This window comes from Periplaneta americana, chromosome 1, assembly GCF_040183065.1.
Source record: "Periplaneta americana isolate PAMFEO1 chromosome 1, P.americana_PAMFEO1_priV1, whole genome shotgun sequence".
NCBI classification, from domain to species: Eukaryota; Metazoa; Arthropoda; class Insecta; order Blattodea; family Blattidae; genus Periplaneta; species Periplaneta americana.
The window spans coordinates 178514820-178541000 of record NC_091117.1 but is presented as its reverse complement, the minus strand read 5'-3'; the positions used below and the strand labels follow the sequence as shown (position 1 = coordinate 178541000).

Here is a 26181-nt window from a genome sequence, read left to right as displayed (position 1 = left end):
TAATTTAATTGCTTCAAGAGCATTTAATGACACTCACTGAGGCCTACATCACCTTCATACCACAATTCGAATACCAGCAGTAACAAACTTGACTTGCAGCTTTGTTATGCCTTGTAAATGCAGCAGTGTTAGGACAACCACCGACAGATCGGTGCAAGACTAGTCGACCTTCGTTGCATGTCAAGTTACATATAATTCATCTTGCTGGGATAAAAAAAAAATCAATATTATTTATTTGTACAAAATTATGTTTTCAGCAAAAGAAGAAAATTACACAGACACAATTATATCTACAAAGTCTAACATTTCATTGTTATGTACAAAATCTCATCTACAAAGCATTTTTTTTTTATTTAATATTCACATATTCAGAATTTGTGATGTTTTATTCAACAGACAACCAACGAAAGAGTCACACATGGTTTTCTTACAAAATCCATACAAAACCTAACATTCAACTTCACAAATCTTTTAATATCAAATACCTGATTGCCAACTTCTTCAAAATATAGGCACAGGAAGAGTAGCAGTATGTCCAGCATTCATCCAATAATGGATACACATGTGTATATATGAGGGAATCGTTTATGTTTGCAACGTTCATTATTCAGACAATTTCATTTATTGGACTTCATCGGTAAATTTGTCAATTTAGAAATATTATGTAGCCGCTGTACCATTATCTTGTATTATTTTAAAGACGATATTATATACTGTTAAATTCCAAGCTACAAAATTTTCCCATGATATATTCTGCATTACCAAAGCAATATCGGTATATTAGTTCAGAATAAATTAATTTCCACAAGTTCTGTTGAAGAAACAATTTCGACACTGTTGATTTTACATCCGTTGTAATTTAAAATCTAATCTTTCTCTTTCCAAGACCTTGCTTAAATGTCAAAGAAAGAAAATAACTTCTAGATTCAAGATCAGGGCTGTATAGAAGGAGTTTTATACCTTTAGCCTGATATACTTTTAAAGTTGTTATGACTAACAAGGCAGTTGACAGGGAATGTTTCAATACCTTGAAAACAGCCTCCACCTTGTATTTACTTGTTAAAATTCTTTTCTAGCATTAAGGCAATATCTTGAAGATCAATTTGAATTCAAAATTATTCCAGTATCAAAACAACAGTGATTAAATTGACGAGAAGACAGGATCTTTTACTAGTAAACAGAAAGATGTCAACTATTGCAAAGCAATTGCACTAGTTGTGGTATAAAGTCTGCATTTACCATGAATTGTCCTCATTAAATAATGAGCCTCATAAACATATTTTCTGATCACTCCCAGTAATGTAAAGTACCATTAATCATTATAGTATACAATTACAGTCACACGTGGCACAATAGTCATTGCATTATACATTACTTTATAATTCTGCATATACAGACGTCGTTGGTGGAAAGACTAGGAACACACCTTAAAATAGTGTACAGTGATGGATCAATATATATATAAAATGTGCCATTCAATCATGATTCCATGTACAAATTGATGGTAGAGTATTAGGCTTCTGCTTTGCCAGCCCTCATTGCTTGAATATCACAAGTGCCACCCGCCCAAACGAGGCAGTCAGTTGGCAATTCAGTCGAAGTTACTTGCTGGGTATCACAGTCATTGTGCACAGACTGACAGCTTGCCAGTTCAGTAACCCTTGATGTACGCTGCCAGGTGCTTCTTCTCCTCTTCAGAAAGACCATTTTTCAGTGTTCTCCGTACTAAAACATAAAAATTGTTTGCATACAGAAGGTTCTTTAAAATAACACTGTTCTCATGCAGCTTATGACTTTTAGTGTATGCATATACTGTATGTAAGCAAAAGTGAAGGAGAACCGTCTTTTTTGTTAATTTTGTATCTCTGGATTAGAAGGTTAGTGGAAGCAATCAAATTAATATACTTTTTAAAATAAATTATTAATAAAACTTTGTACTAGTAAAAAAAAGTAATGTATGACTTCAGGCTTTCTCGGCATTGATTCATAATGATCGATTCACAGACTATTGGCTGCATTAAAATAATTGTGGAATACTCCAAGCTTTCGGCTACTGACTCTGTAGCTATCTTCAGGGAACTAATGATACTGATGTCTGAATGTCTCTCATAACATCTCTCTGCCAACATGACAAGAGGAACCCCGGTAGGGGTGGAGCTTATGAACACACAGAATTCTCAGCCCCAGATTGGTCCCACCACTAGCCAATCCCGCATCATCTGACCGAACCAACCTATATAATATATATGAGAGACATTCAGACATCGGTATCATCAGTTTCCTGAAGATGGCTGCAGAGTCAGTAGTCGAAAGCTTGGAATATTCCACAACTTTAACTCGGCTGATAGCCTGTGAATCCATCATTATAAAAAAAAAAAGGTAAGTATAAATTTAAAAAGTGGTACTATAGAATATGTCAAAATTATGTTAACACTTTAATGGAATTTTGTTTTCTTTCTTAAAGTATACTGGTATGTCATGAGACTCATGGTTAATAGGTTAACACTAGATGAAAGAAGAGTAGTGGCAAGCTTAATGGAAGTGTTTATATCTCCAACCATAGCCCATAGACAATTTCAAATTTCAAACACAAATTTCAACGAGACCCACCAAAGGTGAATGTCTGGTCTGCCATTACCACTACTGGTGAATTGAATTGAATTGAATTGAAAGAGGAGAATTGGGAGGACAAAACGCGTCCTTGCAAGGGTTTTGGGGCTGTAAGAAACTAAATATGTGAGCTCAAAGCCTGTTGGCCACTTGTCTCGCTCTGGGTTACGTTGCTCCACTGAAGGAGCTCTAAAAAATTTTGAAGGGGAAAACCGAAAATGGACATAACCTCTTAGGTACCACATACGCGAGGGACGGAAATGTGATCACAGTGATCACAGGACGAGGAAGAAATGGCTGGCGTAAATCTGCACATTGAAATGATCTGTGTCATATCGCAGTGCAGGAAGAGTCGAGAAGACTCGTTTGTTTGCCTTTAGGATGGCAGGTGTTATCTTGCACATTGAAAGGGGCTTTGCCATTTCGCAGTGCAAGGAGTCGAGAAGACTCTGTCGTCTGTTGTTCGATGACAAGGCAGGTGAAGGCCGTCAGAAGAAACGCCGTGAATTCTGAATCTGCAAATTGAAAGGTTCCCTGTCCTTTCATATTGCGACTAAATGAGTGACCTCGCACATTTAATAGGCAATTTATTTGTTCTGAACTAGGGCATTACGTCGTTTATCAGAAAAGGGGAAACATATGGGGAAGGGCATATAAGTCCGTGGCCCATTTCTTTTAGGGCTCATCCCGACATTTGTCTTACGCCTGAGGAAAACCACGGAATACCTTAGGCAGGATGAGTTGTCTCATATAAGAGACTAGCTAATTTGGCTATTAGGTAGGAGGTGATTGATTGTCTTGCACCTTGCTGAATCGTCTCAAATTAAAGACCAGCCATTTGGCTTTATGTTGACTCACACTACTAGTGTAAATGGATCTTACTTTTTGGCACCCAGCTGCAAAATGGGTATCTGTCGGATACAGGGGAAAGAGCCATTAATCCTTCCCATTGAAGGCTTTAAGGAACCAACCTGGACAAATGCCTAATGTCCCATCCCTACCTTCCCGTGGTGCAGCAGTTAGTAAGCATAATTTTACGATATATTTTGATGTACCGAAGTACATATGATATTTCCATGCAGATATTCTGCGTCATCATATGATGAAAGAGTGATGGAACGGAGAAAAATTCTCTCCGGCGCCGGGATTTGAACCCGGGTTTTCAGCTCTACGTGCTGATGCTTTATCCACTAAGCCACGCCGGATACAACCCCGACGCCGTTTAGAATCGTCTCAGAGGGAACCCAAGAGATGGAGCTTAATCTGAGACGATTCTAAACGGCGTCGGGGTTGTATCCGGCGTGGCTTAGTGGATAAAGCATCAGCACGTAGAGCTGAAAACCCGGGTTCAAATCCCGGCGCCGGAGAGAATTTTTCTCCGTTCCATCACTCTTTCATCATATGATGACGCAGAATATCTGCATGGAAATATCATATGTACTTCGGTACATCAAAATATATATGATATGCGTAATAAATCACTTTGTGATTTAAGACGGCGCCTATACCGTCGGATCCCGGCCAACCAGTCACTCATTCGAGTGCACCTCAACACATGTATGGACTTCGGTCCTGCGTTCATAGACATCTATGACGTAGTGCAGAGGGCGGCCACTAGAGGGAACCCAAGAGATGGAGCTTAATCTGAGACGATTCTAAACGACGTCGGGGTTGTATCTGGCGTGGCTTAGTGGATAAAGCATCAGCACGTAGAGCTGAAAACCCGGGTTCAAATCCCGGCGCCGGAGAGAATTTTTCTCCGTTCCATCACTCTTTCATCATAATTTTACGAGCTGAACTAAAGGGAGGGGCTACTCATCAATTAGCACTGGTCAGCTTGATGAGTTAATGACTGAATTTGGTATAATTTTCCTCTATTCAATACGTAATTCCCTCTTTACCCTTTCCTATCCAGTCCTCTGACTGAACTCTTACTTTCTTCGGCCCCGATGGCATTACAGCATTCGAGGCCTAGGGGTTCATTTCACTTTCCTTCCTCCTCTTTCTACTTTTCTGTTCCTAGTGCTGACCTGCTATGGCACTAAAATCGTCCTCCAGTGGCTTAAGGAAGGAAAGCTAGTGATCAACAAGATCTCCCAGCTAGGTCCAATGGACCCGTCGACCAACAGCAGGTGTGGTCCTCCAGACATTCTGGGGGTTGTGTGTGAATGAAGTAGCCACCAAAACGTTAAAATATGGTGTTCACTTAAATCGGCTACAACTTGCCATTTTCACTCCAATATTATATCTGCATAGAATTGGAACATATCAGTCCCCTAACTGCCCATTGTGCAACTCAAACCAAGAAATGGATTCGAAACATCTCAAAATCCGTGCTTCAGTGGCTGACCATGATAATATCTTTGAAAAATATTGGAGTGCAAGAGGTCAAATGACTTTATTGTCAAACGCCTGGCATTAGAAAACAACAACAACTTTTTGGCACCCCAACAGTGAATTCCGAGAAATATTTTACACATGTTGCAGTCATATACTATCAATGAACTTCCACTGCAAATATGCTCGTAATATTCTTAATTTTCTAGACAACACATTTCCAGGAAAAATTGATAAGAAGAAGCAGACCTTTACAATGGCTTTCCTATTCCCCTTATCTAAAGCCCTGATGAGATTTATGATCATGGAATGTGGTGAAAGAGAGAGTGTACAGCACGAGAGTTCAGAGTATCAATGAACTCAAGGAAAGAATAACAAAGGTGGTAACACCTATTTATTCCCAGGGAATTCTGCGTCAGGGCATTAAATGCCACTTTTCATCGTTTCCAATTTGTGTTGATAAAAATGAATAACAGGTTGAGACCTTACAATAAATGAAAAATGTTTTTGAGTCAGATGTTGTAAATGTTCTTCCCAAGGATTAACATAATTTTGACATACCCTGTACATGTTATGTACTGCTGACTTTAATTTAAATCACACACTATTCTAGAAGAATAATGTTGGTTGCTTATAGGACAGTTATGACTAGTGTAGTAAGTATACTTGTGAAAAACAATGTATGCTTTACTATGTGCGAAAACATTACTTTTATGATCACCATTAAATTGAGAAAAATTCGTTCCGGCACAGGGATCGTGTCCCGGCATAGCTCAGTTGGAAAGAGCCCTCAGCGAGCAGAGCTGAGAGGTCCCGGGTTCGATTCCCGGTGCCGGAACGAATTTTTCTCGATTTAATGTGATAATACACATTGACTACTTCATAGTAGTCGTGTTAATATTCAATGAGTATGGCGAGACCTCATATAATGAATATTTGATGTATTAAAATGTTTACAGTTATCACAAACTGTTGTTGAATATGGCCGTAAAAGTCATTTAAATATGCACTCCTGCATATTCACTTGCATAGGTTTAAATGCAGGTAGTAGGTCGTAAAACAGTACAATGAGAGGAGTTCGACCAGCACTGTGGATCGTGTCCCGGCATAGCTCAGTTGGAAAGAGCCCTCAGCGCACAGAGCTGAGAGGTCCTGGGTTCGATACCCGGTGCCGGAACGAATTTTTCTCGATTTAATGGTGATAATACACATTGACTACTTCATAGTAGTCGTGTTAATATTCAATGAGGATGGCGAGACCTCATATAATGAATATTTGATGTATTACTTTTATGGTTTTATCATTAACAATTCTCTGGCAGACATTGTCTTAACCTTGTGCACAAGGTTCAATAGATGTCTTTACCAGTCTTTGCGTGACTTTTTGTTGGGACGTGCTACTGTAATTCTTAAATGCTATTTTTTTGTAATAATTCTGAAGTAAGTAATTACCTCACCATGCTCCTCATAGAAGTGAATTAATAAATGTATAAGAATGACAAAGACACAACGCAGAACTGCACGCAATGGTATTCTTCACCTGACATAATTAGGAACATTAAATCCAGACGTTTGAGATGGGCAGGACATGTAGCACGTACGGGCGAATCCAGAAAGGCATATAGAGTGTTAGTTGGGAGATTGGAGGGAAAAGTACCTTTGGGGAGACAGAGACGTAGATGGGAAGAAAATATTAAAATGGATTTGAGGGAGGTGGGATATGATGATAGAGACTGATTAATCTTGCTCAGGATAGGGACCGATGGCGGGCTTATGTGAGGGTGGCAATGAACCCGCAGGTTCCTTAAAAGCCATTTGTAAATAAGTATAAGAATGATAAAGATTACATGTAAAAATAAGTCTTCGAATTTCATGAGAGTAATGTGAAGTGGTGCAAACAAGATGAAGAGAATGGTTATTGGAAAAAAATAAAGAAGGCAAATGTGCCAATCGAAAGGAGGCAGTGGAACAAGTGGAGAGTTTCAAATACTTGGGGTGTACATGAGCTGCTGCCAAGAAGTCGAAAGGAGGAGTGAGCAAAGAAAGCTTTTAATAGAAAAAGCATTTTCTGCAAATCTTTGAGAAAAGAACTAAGAAAAAGACTAGTGAAATGTTTCGTGTGAAGTGTGTCATCATATGGAGCAAAAACATGAACATTATGACGAAGTGAAGAGAAATGACTGGAAGCATTTGAAATGTGAATATGAAGAAGAATGGAGTGTGTGAAATGGGCTGACAAAATAAGAAATGAAGCTGTGCTAGAAAGATTGTATGAAGAAAGAATAGTGCTGAAATTGATCAGGAAGAGAAAAAGGAATTGGGTGGGTCACTGTCTGAGAAGAAACTGCCTTCTGGAAGTAATGGTAAACAAGAAAAAAGTTCAGAGCAGAAGAAGGATGGCGGAAAAGTGGAAAGACTGAAGAATGTCAGGTTTGCAGTGAAGGTCCTGCCTTTCCTTGGGGAAAAAGCTATGAATGAATTAATGAATGAATGAACGAATAAATTAATGAATGTTTGGTGTTCACTGCAAACTGTATGTTCGATCTAGAAGGTTCTGCTTATTTTCACTGGAAGGTTATTGTGCAATTCTTCCACATTTTTTGTTTTTTGCTATCAGTTTGTGCAACCACGTCTTTAAATATTTTGCTATGAAAAGTGCCATGTAATGGTAGAAAAGGTATCTTCTTGCAAAACTTAAGTAATACGCAGATAAAATATAGATACAGAGAGAGTCACATTCGTGTGGATAATTTTCAAAACTTACAATGGTAGTAGTCTAATTTTTAACAATTTTCTCTACAGTTCCAATTCAAAAGAGGGTAATAAAAAGGGGTACCCTGCTGATGGTTGCAAAAAAACTCAAATTTTAAACATGAAATAAAACTCTTAATACTAATCTATAATCACCAAATTACACGACACACCAATAACACAAACTTTTAGGCATCTTCCTGAAATATACGAAGGAATTTCAATGATTAAATTAAGAAGACCTAACATGTGAATAAATTTACCTACTTGATTCATATAATCAGCGAGGTCAGATCTAGTAAAGAACTTCTTCCTGATAAAGCCAACATCGAAGCATAACCAGTGTGGTGTGCAGTTTGACTCTAATTTTACGTGCAAAGGGTACAAAGAACAGGATTTGGTATAGTACTTTATCTTGGACCTTTACTTTGCCATTATCGAAGGCAGCATTTGTTAAATCTTACAAGAACTGGACACAGTTTTAAAATTTACAAGCTCGAAACTGAATCAGAATTCTGGAACTTATCATTGTTTGCCATTAGCAATAGTCACATTAATTTTTTGTCAACATTTCCAACAATCCGTAATGAAATATATAATTAATTCATAGATCTGAGCTAGAAAATAATATTGTTACTGTCTTGCATATTATTACAGTTTATGAGTATTATGTCTCGCAAAAATTGCATACTCCAGGCATTACAGGAACAAAGGTTTACAAAATCTAAAAAGAAATATCATCTTAAAAATAATATCATTGAACTTGTCTTTTTTATCATAAAACGTGATTTTAAAACGTATAATAAATCTATAACTAAGGTATAATATAATATTATAATAGTGCTTCCCTACATAAATGTTCTTCCGAAAATAAAAATGTAATCAATATTCAAATCATGCAAATTAATACAGACCATACAGCTGTGTTTCCAGCTGGGAACACACGCATCATACATGCTTGCATGGCCAGCTAGACTGCATCATTATTGATCCATAACCTCCCGCATATTTTTAGTTATTTAACTTTGATTAATGATAGAGTAATTGCACACAATTAAATTTTTATTTCATAATTAGTACTGTACTAATCTGTGGAGTACGCCTTCATTCATTCATTCATTTATTCATTCATTCCCGAAATTTTTTTATGAAATTGTTATTCACATTCTAAAAAACCTTAAAGAAATAGAGTATACTGGAATATTCCCCGCACTAGAGACAAACTTAAGAGACAATACAAGAAGAAAAAGTACAAGCATTTCGGAAATTCGTAGAATTTTAGCATGTGAATTGTAATTTCATCAAAAAGATGTCAGGAATGTGTGCATGAAGACGGACAACACTTTAAACAACTCCTATAACACAGGTTAGTACTCATTATGAAATAAAAATGTAACTGTGTGTGTTCAATTATTAATCAAAGTTGTATGAGTAAAAGTATGTGCGAGGTTCTGGATCGATATTGATGCATTCTATGCTAGCCATACCAGCATGTCTGATGTGCGTGTTCTTAGCTGACTGGGAAGACCAACTGAATGCTCTATTGCTGAACTGCAATAAAATACTAAGAGAAGCCAGAAAGACGTTTAGGTAGGTACATGAAAAAACACAAACAAACAACAAAAGACATGCTTAACTGACACTAAATGCAATTAAAGCTTAGTACAAACATTTGACAGAATATATTATTGAAATATTTAATTCTGAAATGTAGAGTCAGAAAAATGAACAGATGTAATAATAATATATTTCCCGAAGACAAAATATTAACAAGAACAAATTCAATGACTAAGATTAGATCTATAAATCTACTGCAAGGACAATAAAACACAGAACCCCATTTAATGTAATCCTTATATTTGTAATACTCGATTTTCTTGGGAATTTCTGCTGTGAGTCGCCATGCACTCTGACTATGAGATCACTCACTACTGATCTGTCACCTCACGCCATAGTTCAGCTGTCGTATGACTCCTGACGCACATGATGTCATTCAAATTCGTTATCAGAGATCGGAAACAACCCTGTATTTCACACCATTATTGTCACACTACTGGGTGTTCAGTTCAAAGTGTGTCATGGCTCGCTGTATGCTTCATATGGCTAGTCGATGAGCCTAGAGAATTCAATCTTCCTACACTTCCGCAAAGGCGTATTACCTATGTGCCAGAGAAGTTGCCTAGCAAGTACGGCGTTCATTCTGAAGAGTACTTACCGATACGTACGGTTATGCCTATAGTGGCAGGAATGTGAACTGTTTGGAAACATGTACTGAGGTGGGTTTTTTTCTTACTGTCAGGATATAGGGAGAGGGTTAAGACGATTTCTTACGTATTTGTTGACATTAACTTCGATAGTCAACATGGACATGGAGCATTTGATTTGTATTGTAGAATGTTGCCGTACGCAACTGATGATAACAAATACCCTGCGTACGACTTGGCCGCGCAAAACACAGTTCGAAAGAGGTTATGGTAGCACACAGACAGTGCAGACCGCCATCTGTTGCTACGACGTTAAAGTTATACCGTACACGTTCTCAAGTTCAGATTGAATGCCTTGATTAATAGGCAACTTCTCTGACATAAAAGCTGAAACTCTATTCAAATTGCTGACTCACAACAGTGACGTCATGGCACACTTTGAAATGAACACCCAGTATTTATCAACACTGCAATAATAAAGTAATTTTAACAATGGTAAATTCTCAAGCATTATACTTGCACAAGCAACAACACACAACATGCTAAGCTGCCATTCTTCACACAGTAAGCAGCACCGAGGCAGTGCGGGCAGCACACGACCATGCTGTAATGTCCATGTAACGTACCACAGTAACTAAGGTGACTCCCTACCACCCTCCACCGGGTTATTCTCCCGAGTTCGTGACCGCTTTACTGCAGGGACAAACCAATGGATAAGCATTAGGCCAAACTCCCTGAGCCCCTATTACAAGGAACCGGGAGGTGGTGGGGGTGGGCAGGCGGCAAGGCGAGCCAACAGGCATTCTCTGGAACCAATTGATGCTGTCAACTCATAGACCCAGCGTCTTAGATAATGAGAAGTATGTGGACCAAATAGGAACAGCAAAGCGGATGCTGAGGATAGGAGAGGAATTTTGTTTACTTCCAGCAAGAGAGGGCAGAAGCTTTTTATATCTTTCAGCTGGTCAGAGTATGGCTTTAAGAAAAATTTTACAGTGAAACTACTTAGCTTAACAGATTACATATATACTGGTAATAGATAAATAGTGGGGACTATAGAATTCGGTAATAAGAAGTTAACAAACCACAACTTGTGGTAAAAATGAACTTTAAAATGTTGACAGTGATTAGTTTTACAAATTTCCTTCAGAAAGTTTATGAACAACATAATCTCGGAAAAAGATGCAATACTGAAACTTAGTAAGTAATAGTAAGTTTAAAAGATACAACTTCTTTTCTGCATAACAGAAAAATAAAGACGAGAACAAAGGATATTTCGAAACTCAAGTAAATCATCTAATTTATAACAATGAAGAAAGCTTACTTTCGTTATGAAAATTTTCGTGTGAAAATTAGTCATATTTTTTAGAGAAGGTTGGAGAAAAGTGGAGAATGATAACAATACAATTGTTTAATTTTTATAAGCATTTCATGGCAGTTGGTATTGATATGCTAACTAAATACCTATTGAAATAAGTCTCCCAAAGACACAAAACTAAAAGAATTCTTAAGTGCAGATAGTACATCAATTTTCAGCCCCCTCCCCCTTTAGTTCTGTAATAAAAGTAGACATACTTTAGTTTTGAAACTACAAACTGAAGCCAGTCCTTCCAACGTTACATATGTACATGTATATACTGTATAAAAGTTAACAAATAATTCAGATTGTATACTCACAAAAGATTAGCCAAAAAAAGAAATTTTAATAACTTCTGCTAAGACTGTTAAACAAATTTTGTGAATTTTTACGCAAGATAAATAAACTAGGCCTACATTAAATAAAAATTACAATATCAACAAACTTTTTTGCATAAATCATTTCTAAAATAAGAAAATCATACATATAATGCTGAATTTTTATTGAAAGATATGTTTAGAACAATAACTGATATTTTCTACTATTACCAACTATAAATGTTCTTAAATGTCTTGTTTCCCTTCACATAGAATGACTGAACTACCAATTCAAATATTCTGTGATGAACCGGACATCAACATGCAGGATATGTGGAGAGAAAAATTAACAAAGTAACTACAATATGAAAGTATGACATATAATAAAAACCCAAAATGACCTTACCAGAGTAACAAGAATAAAACCGAATGTAACATTAAAAGACAATGAACTGAGCTTTTTACTATTTTTCGAGATAGTATAGCAGGTTTCTCATGCAAACATTAAAACTTGAGTTTCTGAGAAAAAGCTGAAACATGTGACCGAGGCTGTGTCGCTTAGCAAAGCGAATATACAGTAACGGCTCAGAGCAAGTCCTTCACTTATATAATTCACATATAATTCGGCTCTGCCATATCACCCAGCAGAATGGTTACAGACTTACATGATTTTCGATCAGCATGGCGTGTACGTTTTCTCTCACGTGGGGTAGTTCGGGTTGTTGGAGCTTTGGTTGCAGTTTTCACAAGACTCTCTAAAATTTCGTCATCGCCATCTGTGAGATTCCCATTCACAGTCTCTTCACGCGCAAGCGGACTCAATACTGTACGACCTGAAGCAACATGGAAAAGTCTTAAAAAATCAAAATATCATTGTTAATGTACAGTAGAAGGTAAACACACGGAATAAAACAATAGCAATTGCATAACAATTGTTTACTATCTGCATAAAGACTTAGGAGTATGCCTATAACACACATATCTGTTGGAAGCTAAACTGGAATTCAATGAAAATAAAATTGTCATACATCTTATACAATAAATTCTCGAATTCATAATTTACCACAATTATAAGCAATAAAATTAAGACTTGCATAAGACATAATAAAAATTTGCATGCCCTACTTCATTTTTACATTACAGATAGTTGGTCACAATCAGCAATTAAATACGCTCTTTTCTTTACTTTCACAGTCATAAGCTTTTAGATACTCGTACATAGCTCCATAAGCATGATTTAAAATGATGTAAACTACTGTACAACCCGAAAAAAATGTATGCCATTTATTAATAATTGTAGCAAAAAAAAATTGTATAGAAATTAAACGAGAAAATAAAATGAAAATATTTTCTCATTATCGATACAGTATTCTTATTCTACTACACTTCACAATCTACGACATCTTGCCTGTTTCATTATTTCCTATATTTACTCTAATCTTGTTTCAATTCTTCATTCTCTGTAATTGTTCAACTCATTTCTCCAGATATTTGTAATTTTTTTATTTACTAAATTTATATTGAACTCATTTCCTGTATCTTAATTTCTTATTTGATTCAGTCTCGTATACCATTTGCATTATGTAATAATTTAATTTCAATTGCTTGTATTTCGTTGCAGTCTTTCAGTACTAGCATCCAGTTTTCTCATCCATAAGGTAAGATTTATACAGCCTTGACACTTCATACAACCATTTTTAGTGTCCTTTGTAACTTCATTCTGAAGTTCTGTATAAATTTTTCCATAGATAGACTGAAACCTACATAAACTATTATTATGAAAATATATTAATCATAAATACAGATTTTTAAATAGAGAAAGTTTCATAATAAATGATAATATGTGCCTGGTATTTATAATATTATAATTTAAAATTAAATAATTAGGTAAACTCGCTCTTGTATGGAAAGAAATAAGCTCAATATCCTGAAAAACTAAAAGCTTGCACAGTTGTAAGCAACTCACCAATATCCTTGCGCTGTCGCCGCCAAGGCAAGGTGCCATGAATGCTCTCTGCATCAGACAGGTCGCTTCCTAACAGCTGCCTGAGTTCTGCATCCGCCCGGTCTTCTTTTGTACGAAATTTTCCGACCTGCAATTAATAATTCGGTTAAAATGCAACAGAGACATCAGGAAACTTGGGCATCTTAAAAGTGTCGACTTGCCATAATCAGAGTAAACACCAAACTAAAAGAAATTTCAACAATTCTTAAAATAACGAAATTGTAATTCTGCAGAAGAATATGTTTTACATACAGTGACAACTAAATGGTAAAACCATAACAAATCTCACTTCATAATTTCATTCTTGTAAAATTAAGATTCTGTCATGTTAAGATGCTAAAAAAACTTACAGAATGTGGACTATAAGAAATGAACAGTTCATAGCAATGTTATACACAGAGGAGACTTTTAATTCTGAACACTATACAAAGTGTAACTGAATGGCTTTTTCAAAAATTTGGGCCAGACACCAAAAAAAAAACTTAGTAACTAACACTTCAAAACAGCAATAGAGGCCATTTCCAACTTCATTTCCACTGCAGATACTATAATACATGATATCAGAAGACAGATCAAGCTCCTTAAAACAAGAGTTATTGTGCTACAATGGATCCCTACCCACAAAGGCATTGCGGGAAACGAAATGACAAACAAGCTTTTAAGAAGGGAGCAGGCCTAGTGGTGTATGTAGAATTTTGTCGTGGTGAGGGGAGGGTCATTATTAAAATTGTTTACAATTTACATGATCGATATTTTAAATTTTGTGTATTATTATTATTATTATTATTATTATTATTATTATTATTATTATTATTATCATCATTATTATCATCATTAATATTATTATCATCAACTGAGTTTTTACAGGGGGACATGAAACTAGTTCTGAGAAGAGCATTCATGACAATGTCGTCATGCTGTGGCTGCGAAGAAACATTTGCTAATGTGAAATTTTACAAACCTCGCGAGAATCCCTATGCGACTTTTTGCTAAAAAAAGTTGCAAAATTTAGTTTTGCAGTCGCTTAGAAATATTAAAGAACCCAGAATGATAATGTGAAGTTTATATTAAACATATGCACTGTTAAATGCACAAAACGTTAAACGAATGTTTCACAATAAAATCAGAACTCAAAACTAATGAGTGAATACCTACTGCTCTTAAAATGAGTTTAAAATCGACAATGCACAATATTTAACATTTGCATTGCAGAATTGTAACCTTTTCAGTATGTTTCACAACAAGTTCAGTTTCAGCTTCATTTTACTACAAGGTTGGTACTAGGCGGCAGGTCTCTCTGTAATAAAGATATCATTGTTACAATTCGAACGTGCCGCAGCACCAAGCACAAGGATTATACTGAAGGAGGGGTAAGAGGACTATGCCTTATATCGATGTAGATTTTGTTACTCTGTTAGTAAAAAAATTAGAGAAGGGAAAACGATTATGCATTTAAAAAATACTCAAATCTAAATATGTCATTATTTCAAAAAGTTCAAGGGGGGTTCAAACCCGGTAACTCCCTCGGGTCATCAACACATGACAGCAGCAATCCAAAGCATAAAGAACGAGTCCAAACTAAAAGCACAACACACAATAAAACAATAAAATTGAAGGAAAACCGTGTGCAAATATTCATCTCCAATCACATATTCTGAAATTACCAAGATGACCTGCAGTGGCTGAATTCAGACTCTTCACAGGCCATGACTCTTTGTCAAAACATCTTTACCAGATTGGAATAATAGAGGACCCAAAGTGCACAATATGCAACCAAAATGGACAACTTTTCAAAAGAACATCTTCTCCACTGTCAAAACATACCTCAGTGATCATCTTGCCACGTGTTTTATTGCGTTCGCGGTGATTTGCCTTTTTCTCCAGCTGCTGTAAGACACGTTCTCGTGTTGTACGATACTCCAGTGAGAATTCTGATACAATTCGGCAGAATTCATTTGGCTTTGTGTCTGCCACTCTGTGTAATGGGATCCCCAGCCACAACAGAAACTTATGAAACCTGCAATGTTAACGTTTTTTTATTGTTAGTATTGTATACTGTGACTTTCTTATAACCTTTGCTTTTTTTAAGGACAAATAAATATCTATTTATCAATTAATTGAAGACTGAGAAAGTGTGAATGCAAAAGCAAAAATGAATGACTGAATAAAGATGTTTGTTTCCTGTTATCCATTTTCAACTATATGATATTCACTTGATTGATAAATCAGTAGGTTGCACAGAATCTTAAATAACAAATGATAAAAAATTTCACTAACCTGTTCATAACACGACGATGAACGATGCCTAAAACAATAATTCTTTCAGCACAATCAGCCAAGAAGTCGGACATTCTGCAGACACAAAAAGTTGCAATAACTAATTTATAAGAAAATTACGTCTACTTATTGTTAAATAATAATAATAATAATAATAATAATAATAATAATAATGGCTTTTGTATTTTTCACTAAAAAGATTAAAGTGTTTGCACTGTACCAACCACAAAATGCGATACATATATGCAAAAATACATCTATAAATCTTTCCTGCAAATAAAATTCACCTTATCTCTATTTCTCTTAATTTCTCTCTTTTAAGAAAAAAATAGTTATACCACTTTGATTGAAATTATTTTGTGACTGCTCGGAAATGTGTTCACAGAAAGTTACCAACATTGCTATAGCAATGGCCCATTCTGAGTTGTGACTTAGCACCTTTGTTGCAGATTCATTTTGTGGACAAAGCCAAGCTTGTTCGTATTTCTATTTCGTCTGCTGATTGACTTATGCATACCAGTTCCCAGCTAACATAAATGAGTTTGTTCTGTTTTGTGATATAGTTATTAATTATTGGTTCTGTTGCAGTTTAATTCACTGTAAATATGTGTGTATCACAGTTGTTATTGTTTTATTTTTTAATACCAGTAGCTGTGTTTATTTTTCAATTTTGTTCAGAATATATCCTTTAATGGACATTATAAGTATAAGAATACCGTACTTATACTTCGATTGAAATTGCTTTGTGATCGCCAGCTGATGCATCCTTAGAGCAATGTTGCCATTCATTTCACTCTTCCAGTACTTATGCACACACGTGATCTGTCGGTATTTTTCGGAGCTAAACAAACGTCAAGCAGAAAAAGAAAAAGGTGCTAGTACTTCCATCGAAAAGAGCCATGGAAAGAGCGGCTGCAGCTGTAGGAAAAAATGTAAGGACAGTATAAATTGTAGTGAACAACTGAATAAAAGCAGCAGAGAGTGGTCAGAGAGCTGTAACATCTATGATCAGTTATTTTTTGTGTCTAAGGCTCCATACGCAGGAAGTGAAATGGGTCCTATTGAAGGAACAGACAATGTTGGCAATGTTAATCTCCGAGTGCTGAAAGAATGGCACACAATGCTGTAAGGAGCATCACAAAGGAAGACGGGAAGAAGACCTGCGATAAAGTAGTACCGGTACTTAAAATAAGAAATTAATACCACATATTTCTCACTATCAAGGTTATTGACCTCATACTGAAATGAGTGGGGTAAATGGGGTTGTAAACTGCTGTAAATGGTAACAGAGTGCTGAAAGAAGAGATAGTTGTACACATATCGAGTTTTTACTCCTGCACCCAGCTAATCCTATGTTTACTATTACATAGTAGCTTCACACAGGGTCTCTTGCTCTTCTATATTCAAAAGTGCAGGTCGAATTTTAGCTGATTTTCGTGATTAATTAGGGGAAAGGGGGAAGTGAGAAGACTGTCAGATAATCTGATGATAGGCTAATCAAGATACAGATAATCGAGGCTCTACTCTATATTTATTTCTTTCCTTCTCTTGCCCTCTTCAGTTTATTACTTCCTTTTATTATTTTCTATAAAACAAATTACTGTATTTTATCGAATACCCTGCGCACTTATTTTTTCCGAAATACAGGGCATATCAAAAGTCCGGTAACACTTTCAATATTTTATTACACAAAAACTACTAATGATAGCACTTTCAGACACACGTCAGTTTAAAGTCAAACTCTCAAAATTCTGTTTACACCTTACAGAGATTCAATGTGTGAACCACGAGTGACTGGGCAGATGTCCAAACGATAATCAAACTCTTCCCATACCCTTTGCAACATATCCTCTGTGACCGTGGTGGCAGGTTCTCGAATTCTGGTTTTTAGTTCCTCTAAATCACGTGGCAAAGGCGGTACAAACACATGGTCCTTTAGTTACCCCCATAGAAAAAAGTCACATGCAGTCATATTGGGTGACCTTGGTGGCCATGTCATGAAACATCTGCCCTTACTCCAGCACGTCCTATCCAACGATCAGACATCTCCATATTCAGGTAAGCACGAACTGCATTGTGGAAATGTGGCGAAGCCCCATCTTGCTGAAAGATGAAATCGTCGAGATCTTGTCTAAGTTGAGGCACCATTGCTGCAACATGTCCAGATATGAATGTCCAATCACAGTAGCCTCAATGAAGAAGAAAGGTCTGTACAGTTTTCGTTGTGACAACGCAAAAAACATTCACCTTTGGTGAATCACGCTCATGTTCATGTTCTGTGAAGTTTCTGTGTACCTCAAACACGACAGTTGTGCTTGTTAATTTTCCCACTCGTATGGAATGTCGCTTTGTCGCTGAAAATTAAGCAGCTGAATAACTTTGAGAGTTTGACTTTAAACTGACGTGTGTTTGAAAGTGCCATCATTTGTAGTTTTTTGTGTAATAAAATATTGAAAGTGTTAACAGACTTTTGATATGCCCTGTATACAAGTAAAAAAATACGGTGGCGTGGCTTATTCGAAATGAAGTTGGTAACATTGCCTGATTTTCCTCCTATGCAATGCCACTATCTTCCTGCAAGGGTATTGCAATTAAAGAGGTTTTTTAAAAAAGGACCATAGTCCAAAAAATGCAAATTTGAGGTATTAAGCATGTGGTCAGCATAATGTAGTGGCCATCTACCAGTAATGAATTAGTTGTTAGTGAAAAAGAAAACCATAGTCCTATGTTATCGGAGTGAAGGGCAGAAGTAACCCAATGGAAGAAATGTAAGCATTGCACGGAGAAGGAAAACGTAAGCATCAAAAGGAGAAGAAACAGGATATAATAAAGAAAAAGAAGATTAAAGAAGAGGCAACTTCAGTCACAACAGAGTATTTTTTCTTAAAACAACCACTGTCCACAGTTACCTACATTTACACATGTATTTCTATGAGGCAATTTGAGTTATAAATATAACCTACTTCAGTTTTCCCTAGTATTCGAGAAAACGCGATATTTTTGGTGTAACACTATGTGATATTGTCTCACAGAATTGAAACATACTTGACTTTCATTGTAGAGCCATCATGTTTGGCGATGACTTTCAGATGGTCCCAAGATGCTTTGCATTCTTGTTCCATCTTGAGTATATTGGCAGCAAGTTCATCGAAGTCCACTTTAGAAGCACGAGTGACGGCTCCTATCTCCGAATACAGGTCAGATGAGTCTGGAAACTTCTCCATTACCATATGACACAAATGGTGCAGAAGAGAATGTTTGTGTACTGTGTCCTTCACTTCTGGTACCTTAGCCAAATATTCAATTTGAAACCCTTTTACCTGCAAGTAAAACATATTCTCAGTACATTGACCAGTGAACAATTAAAAGATGGTTTTAAGTACATTTTATTTCTATACTGAGCTACTGGTATTCAAATAGCTATTTTTTACTATATTATGTTGTAAGTGTATGTGGTTTTTTTAATAATATCAGTAACATATTTTTGGCTCTGAAAATTGTATATCGTTAATAACAGTTCTGTCATATATTTACGTAAATCTTCTTACTCTTCACAAATCGAAATTTAGTCATCCTAAGCACAGAGACATTTTTATGATGTGAGACGAGAAAATGGCGCATTACTGGTGGCTCGCTCTCTGCATGGTCTGCAATGGGCAAGCTGTTAGAGATGCAGCATAGTAGATCCTCAGTCGCCATATGGCATTCACTGTAGTCACAAGTCGTGTTACAAAAGTCTTCATTCTTCAAGTGTACAAAGTTAGTGTATAAAGTTTAGTGATTATTATGTACAATACTTACATAAAAGGCAGAAAGTCATGTGCAAAAACAAGATCTAAATTTCGAATAAAGTTTCCAAACAGACTTGTGCCTTCTGCCGAAACAATAACCAGTATCTTAATTGTTACCGGTAGTATTGTATTTGTTTATTACCTCATTGCCATTTAGAAAGATTCCTATTGACAGCAAAGTGCTGAGGATCCCACGGAATGTCTTGTTTGCTTTCAGAGTCTCCATTCCCTGTTTTAAGTCCATTAACGGTTCTGCTATTTCCTAAATAAGAATTAAAAAAAAGAAAGTAAGTAAATCAATATAGAGGAAAAAACAAACAATTAAATCTTCCTTCAAATGTTACACGAGAACAGATCAAGAGACATGTAATACTTGTGAATTTATTTTAAGATCAGTTATTCAAAGAGATTAAAATTAAAAGCACAAACTTAGCATACAAAAATTAACAACTACAGTGTAAGGAAACAATATTCAAATTAGTGGTACCAGTATTCAAATTTACCATCTGTTATCTTCTGCAGTAGTAACTTATTTTTTAAATTTAATCTCTGTACCATGAATGCAATAACAATTACTTTCACATTCACATCATCGTCATCATCATCACTATTATCATCATAATCGCCATCTTTACCAACACTATCATCACTACCATAATCAACAGCATAATGACGGTGGTGATGGTGTTGTTGTGATGTTGATAGTGATGTTACTACACCTGATAGAGACTGATAATTTAAGAAGAAACACAAACGATTCATACATGACTTCCTCACATTAGAAAGTGTATCAAAACATGTGGGAAAGCTATGAGGAATTGATAGAGAATCTGAAAACAAGCAAAAAAGTTCATATAAACATATGATCAATTTTGCTTAGTTTTTTTTTTAATTACGGTACAATCATTGTTTGTGGTGTACATAATATCTGTGATGATAAACAAGCCACATGTAATTTTCTTTTGTATTCAAGTTGTCGTTGATTTTTTTTATGTTCAAAGCCACCTGATGACAGTTGCCATAACGAAATAAACATAAAGCATATGCTGGAACAATTTTAAATCAGTGATTCTGTAATAAATGGGTAGGTCACAAGGGACTGACATCTTGCCCTGCTCGTTCTCCTGACTTCAATCCATTGGATTTATATTTATGGGGCCATTTAAAGACCAATATGTATTCCAGACCTATTCATAACGTGGAAATTTTTTACCGGCGACTTGAAGAAGGATGTCAGCAGATACAGCAGATGACTGCTCGTTCTCACGACTTCAATCCATTGGATTTATATTTATGGGGTCATTTAAAGGGCAATATATATTCCAGACCTATTCATAACGTGGAAATTTTTCATCAGCGACTTGAAGAAGGATGTCAGCAAATATAGCAGACGCCTGGAATATGGGAGAGAGTAAGGCAGTCAATGATGCGGCACTCAGAAGCCTGTATTAGAACTCATGACAGTCATTTTAAGCACTTTCTGTAGAAGTTAGAAGTTTCGGTATAGGAAAAAAGTATTGTAAGTTGTAAATTAAACTTTATCATCACTGATATTATGTACATAACAAACAATGAGTGTAACTAAAAAACCACATATGTTTACATGAACTTTTTTGCTTGTTTTCAGGTCCTCTAACAATTCCTCAGAGCTTTTCCACATGTTTTGATACACCCTGTATAATAAAATCAATTAATCAACTACAATGAAGAGACCCGACTTCATCAATAATACAGCGTTAGTTGAATTACATATTATGACAAACTGTACAGTATCAATTAAAAACAAGATTTAATTCAACATTTCTTTCACATATCTGTAAAATCATGTCACACCTTTTCACTGTTCTCGAAGTCGAGTTTGAAGGCCCAAAGCTTCAGACGTGCAGGGAGCTCAGAAATGGAGGCCAGAGTAAGTAGGAACTGTTCCGCACTACCAAGTGGCATGTCTGGATTCGCCACTTGGGCCTCTTGAATCTTTGACCTTTCCTCCTCTGTTGGCAGCATTGTTAACAGTTTCTATACAATAACACAACATACAAATGTAATTTTCGATTTGTACTTTAATAGAGATACAAAGAAATAATGTAAAATCTAATGTAAAAATTCAGCTCTGCTTATTAATATTCCATCATATAGGATACTCCATTCCGTCTTACAGGTACTTCCACCATCACTATATAAAACAGCCAAAGAAGAAATTATATCAATTATTGCAAGATTGATGAAATCAATGTCGTTAGTCTTAGTTACCACTTATAGAGACCAACAAACCACTTAGTTATTGTGTCAAAATAGTGTCATAAAGGTCTACTCTTAGTTTTGTTAAGAATTATATTCACTTCAACCACTAAATATACCAGTATAAAGGATATGCGACCAGTTTGAAAAAAAAGAAAACAAATTTAGTATTACGAGGCGCGTTCTTAAAGTAAGTTCCGTTTTCAATTATAGCCATCGCATCGCTGCAATCATTATTTTGCGCATGCGTGTTTTCTTCTTCAGTCCTCAGGCAAGCTGTGCATGCAGTTTCAGAGCTTCAGTCCGTGTGTGTGGTTAGTTGTGATCAGCTGAAATGTTTAAAGTGATCGAGCACCCCGCCGACTGTGAGATGCGGTCTGTTATCCTTTTCTCGAATGTGAGAAACATCAAACCAGCTGACATTCATCGTCAATTTGTGAGGTGTATTGTGATGATGCCATTAGTGATGGAATGATCAGGAGATGGCCACACACAGCTCGTGACACTCAAAATCTCATCTCGAAATTTGACTGGGATCAAATTGACCATCTCCCCTATAGCCCGGATTTGGCTTCGAGTGGCTTTCATCTCTTCCTGCACCTCAAGAAGTTCTTCGCTGGTCAACATTTTGATGGCGATGATGAAGTGAAAACAGCAGTGCGAGAGTGGTTCGCATCGCAGGCAGGCAAATTCTACAATGAGGGGATAGAAAGACTTGTGCCACGACTCGATAAATGCCTCAATAATGGTGGAGATTATGTTGAGAAGTAATTGAAGTGTGGGGAATACAATGCAACGAAAATGGTTTGTAAATATCTTCCCGTTTACTTACTACACCCTTTGGAAACTTACTTTAAGAACATGTCTTGTATAATATGGGCTTCTATATTTCTTCAATTTTATTTTCTATGTTGATGAAGAAAAATTAAAAATCTATAACTATATATAAAAAAAATGAACTTACTTCTATACCCTCGCGATTCATGATGGTAGCATCCATCTTCAGGATTGCAGTCTTGATGGAGCGTGGTGGTGGCAGCTTCGTCATGCCTATGTTAATAGCATTTGAACGTTTATGGTCCAGCACAATGATCTCCTTGTTCTTATTCATCTCTTGTTGTTTCTGATTGCAATGTAAGTATCACATTAGTTATTCAAACATAATATTTCTTATCTAACAGGAGTAGATATGCAAGCAATTTTTTAAGGTGTGCATTATCCGTTCTTCATTATGACTGAAAATAGTTGCATTTGCACCTGCTCATTCAACAAACTTCATTCAATTCCCGACACAGAAGTAGAGTTTTAGCCCCTTCTCATACAGACTGTTTTACGATTACTTGTGTTGTTTTAACAATTACTTTGCGTCATACTAACATGACCAGTGAATCTTCTACTTATGATTGACCAGTGTTGGTAAAGAATCTGAACAAGCATGTTCAGAAGAAAAGAACTCAAATGGCTTGCATAAGTGCAGTAACAGAATTAACAAAACTATAAGTTTATAATAATAATAATAATAATAATAATAATAATAATAATAATAATAATAATAATAATAATAATAATAATAATAATAATAATAATAAATTATTTTAAAAAATCTGTTGATATTTAAGGATGTTCACCATAATTTACCGAAACAAGGTCATAATATGAATGTGAAAAATATTTATCATCAACAGTGCTGCATATCTACACCTGAATTTAAACAAAACATTTTAAGAAGAATCTGAACAAATATATTCAAAAGAAAAGAATTCAAATGGTTTGCATAAGTGCAGTAACAGAATTAACAAAACTGTAAGTTTATTATTATAATAATAATAATAATAATAATAATAATAATAATAATAATAATAATAATAATAATAATAATAATAATAATAAATTATTTAAAAGAATCTATTGGTATTTAAGGATGTTCACCATAATTTACCGAAACAAGGTCATAATATGAATGTGAAAAATATTTATCATCAATAGTGCTGCATATCTACACCTGAATTTAAACAAAACATTTTAAGAAGAATCTGAACAAATATGTTCAGAAGAAAAGAACTCAAATGGATTGCATAAGTACAATAACAAAATTAACGAAAATATAAAAATATAATAAGTTAATAATAATAATAATAATAATAATAATAATAATAATAATAATAATAATAATAATAAACTATATACAAGATCCTATTGGGATTTAAGCACATTCACCATAATTTAATGAAACACGGTTATAATATGAATGTGAAAATACATTTACCATAAAGAGTACTGCATATCTACTCCTGAATTAAAGAAAACATTTTAGTTTTCTTTTGTTTTAAGGTATATGAACAGTGAACAGCTATACATATTTAATTATGTCACGCTCTATTCCATAAAATTATTTTCTGTTCTGGTGAGTCCAAAACTTTTGTACATCTAGTCTACACAATGACATGAAAAGCTACTGCATACGCAGTAAATTTTCGCTATTACTTCTAACACCTCATATTGAAATTAAAATTACTTTACATAGTAATATTACACCTTAATTGTAGGCCTATACTATTGTAAAGCTGCAAGCATCAGTGTCTTTCCAATATAGAGCTATACAAAATTAATCAGTCTCCCATGTTTAATTATGTCATACAATAGGGCCTACATGCAATGTTAAGTCTTTATTGCTTAAATGTGTACAAACAACATTTTATGCATTACTGGTGCATATTTTTTGAACTCAAACACATATGTGCAAATATGTCACATTATTAATAACAATAAAAAATTTAAAGGATAACATACTGAATATCAAGCATAACTGGTGGGAGTACAACAAATAGAAATTTAAGTCGGAATATAAACTTTATATTCCGAGTGATGTAGTGTTAAAAGTTGTGTAACCAAGATGTAGAAATTTAAGTGTTATAATAATGAATTTGGTAAATAGGTGTAGACACTACATGCATATAAAATATTGAATATATTTACGTAGAATTTTAAACAATACTATTACTGCATTCATTATTTAGAAATTTGCTTATTCACTTTGATGTGCAAAAAGTATACTTGTGAAACCAATAGCAATTAAAGAAGCTCAAATAAATCTGGGCATGAAAATCAAGCAATGCTGTCAAGAAAATTAACTGTAATATTCATTACAACTAAACTATGGTCCTAGAGATAATGAATAAATAACTTCACATAAATAAATAAATAAAAAATAAGTGAGTATAAATAAATGATATACTGTACACTGATATATAAATCATTGCGTTACAGTGACACTACTAAGATTATTCTTCGAATCATTTTCACTCAAAAGAGTTCGTATGAAGTGGCTCAATTCTCAATAATTAGGCTATAATAATTATACACTATACATATTTTTTTTACTTGGTTATTTAACGATGCTGTATCAACTACGAGGTTATTTAGCATCGATGGGATTGGTGATAGCGAGATGATACTTGGCTAGATGAGGCCGAGGATTCGCCATAGATTGTCTGACATTTGCCTTTCGGTTGGGGAAAACCTCGGAAAAAACCCAACTAGGTAATCAGCCCAAGTGGGAATCTAACCCACGCCCGAGCGCAACTCCAGATCAGCAGGCATGCACTTTAACCGACCGAGCTATGCCGATGGCCCTATACATCTTAATTAACAGCAGTAGTAAATAGTAACTGAAACGTATTTTACAATAAATCACAGTCCAAAAGAACATTCTTTCAGTAGTGGAAGGAAACAGTAATCAGTGTTGTCTCTGAGTACCAGTACCAGTATTTGTTTAATTAAATTATATTTAAATTATTTCCTCTACAATAAACATTAAGTTCAGGAGATGGACGCGAAGGAAAACCATCAAATGGCTGCCACTATTTAAAAATACAATTTTGGACTATGGCTGTTTTAGAAATAGACTTAATTATGTTAACTTAGGTATAAGACAAAACACAAACACTTGTTACTTTCTTAAACCCCAAGTAACTCACAACAGATCTTCGGAAGCTTTTAAATTGCACAAAATAAGTGTATATTTTAGTCTACCTTCTTTCACTTTATGAATGCTTGTTAGTACTCTTTATAGTAGAGTTTGTAGCACTTTTTCTTTTTTTTTTTTTTTAATTTCAGTTCCTACTTCAGTGCTCCTGGCCATGTGTGTGTGAATTGAATCACGCATCTGGATTACCTCGTAAGCGAGACAAACAGCTGAGGCCTTTAATTTCTGTTATGTGGGCTACGTGTGATAAGGTTGCCTTAGACATGTAGCTAAGTTACATAGCCTAATTTACTGTTATGTACCGGTACT

The 26181-nt window shown here is 35.3% G+C and overlaps 1 protein-coding gene across 6 annotated transcripts in view; it reads right to left on the bottom strand.

The window, feature by feature from the left end:
* Fhos (Formin homology 2 domain containing) overlaps window positions 1-26181 on the bottom strand; it is a 758651-nt gene continuing 732470 nt past the window's right edge. For 3 of the 6 annotated variants that reach the window (XM_069833164.1, XM_069833158.1, XM_069833192.1), the window contains 9 exons: window positions 22852-23010; window positions 21483-21665; window positions 19792-19911; window positions 18904-19178; window positions 15859-15933; window positions 15406-15598; window positions 13543-13669; window positions 12242-12409; window positions 1-1725 (listed from right to left, as the gene is read on the bottom strand). In XM_069833164.1, coding sequence (XP_069689265.1) covers window positions 1652-1725; window positions 12242-12409; window positions 13543-13669; window positions 15406-15598; window positions 15859-15933; window positions 18904-19178; window positions 19792-19911; window positions 21483-21665; window positions 22852-23010 — 1374 coding nt within the window. In that variant the 3' untranslated portion in view covers window positions 1-1651. Of the gene's footprint in view, window positions 1726-10528; window positions 10709-12241; window positions 12410-13542; window positions 13670-15405; window positions 15599-15858; window positions 15934-18903; window positions 19179-19791; window positions 19912-21482; window positions 21666-22851; window positions 23011-26181 lie in introns of those variants that run through there. The other 3 variants (XM_069833173.1, XM_069833183.1, XR_011333454.1) reach the window with 3 other exon arrangements.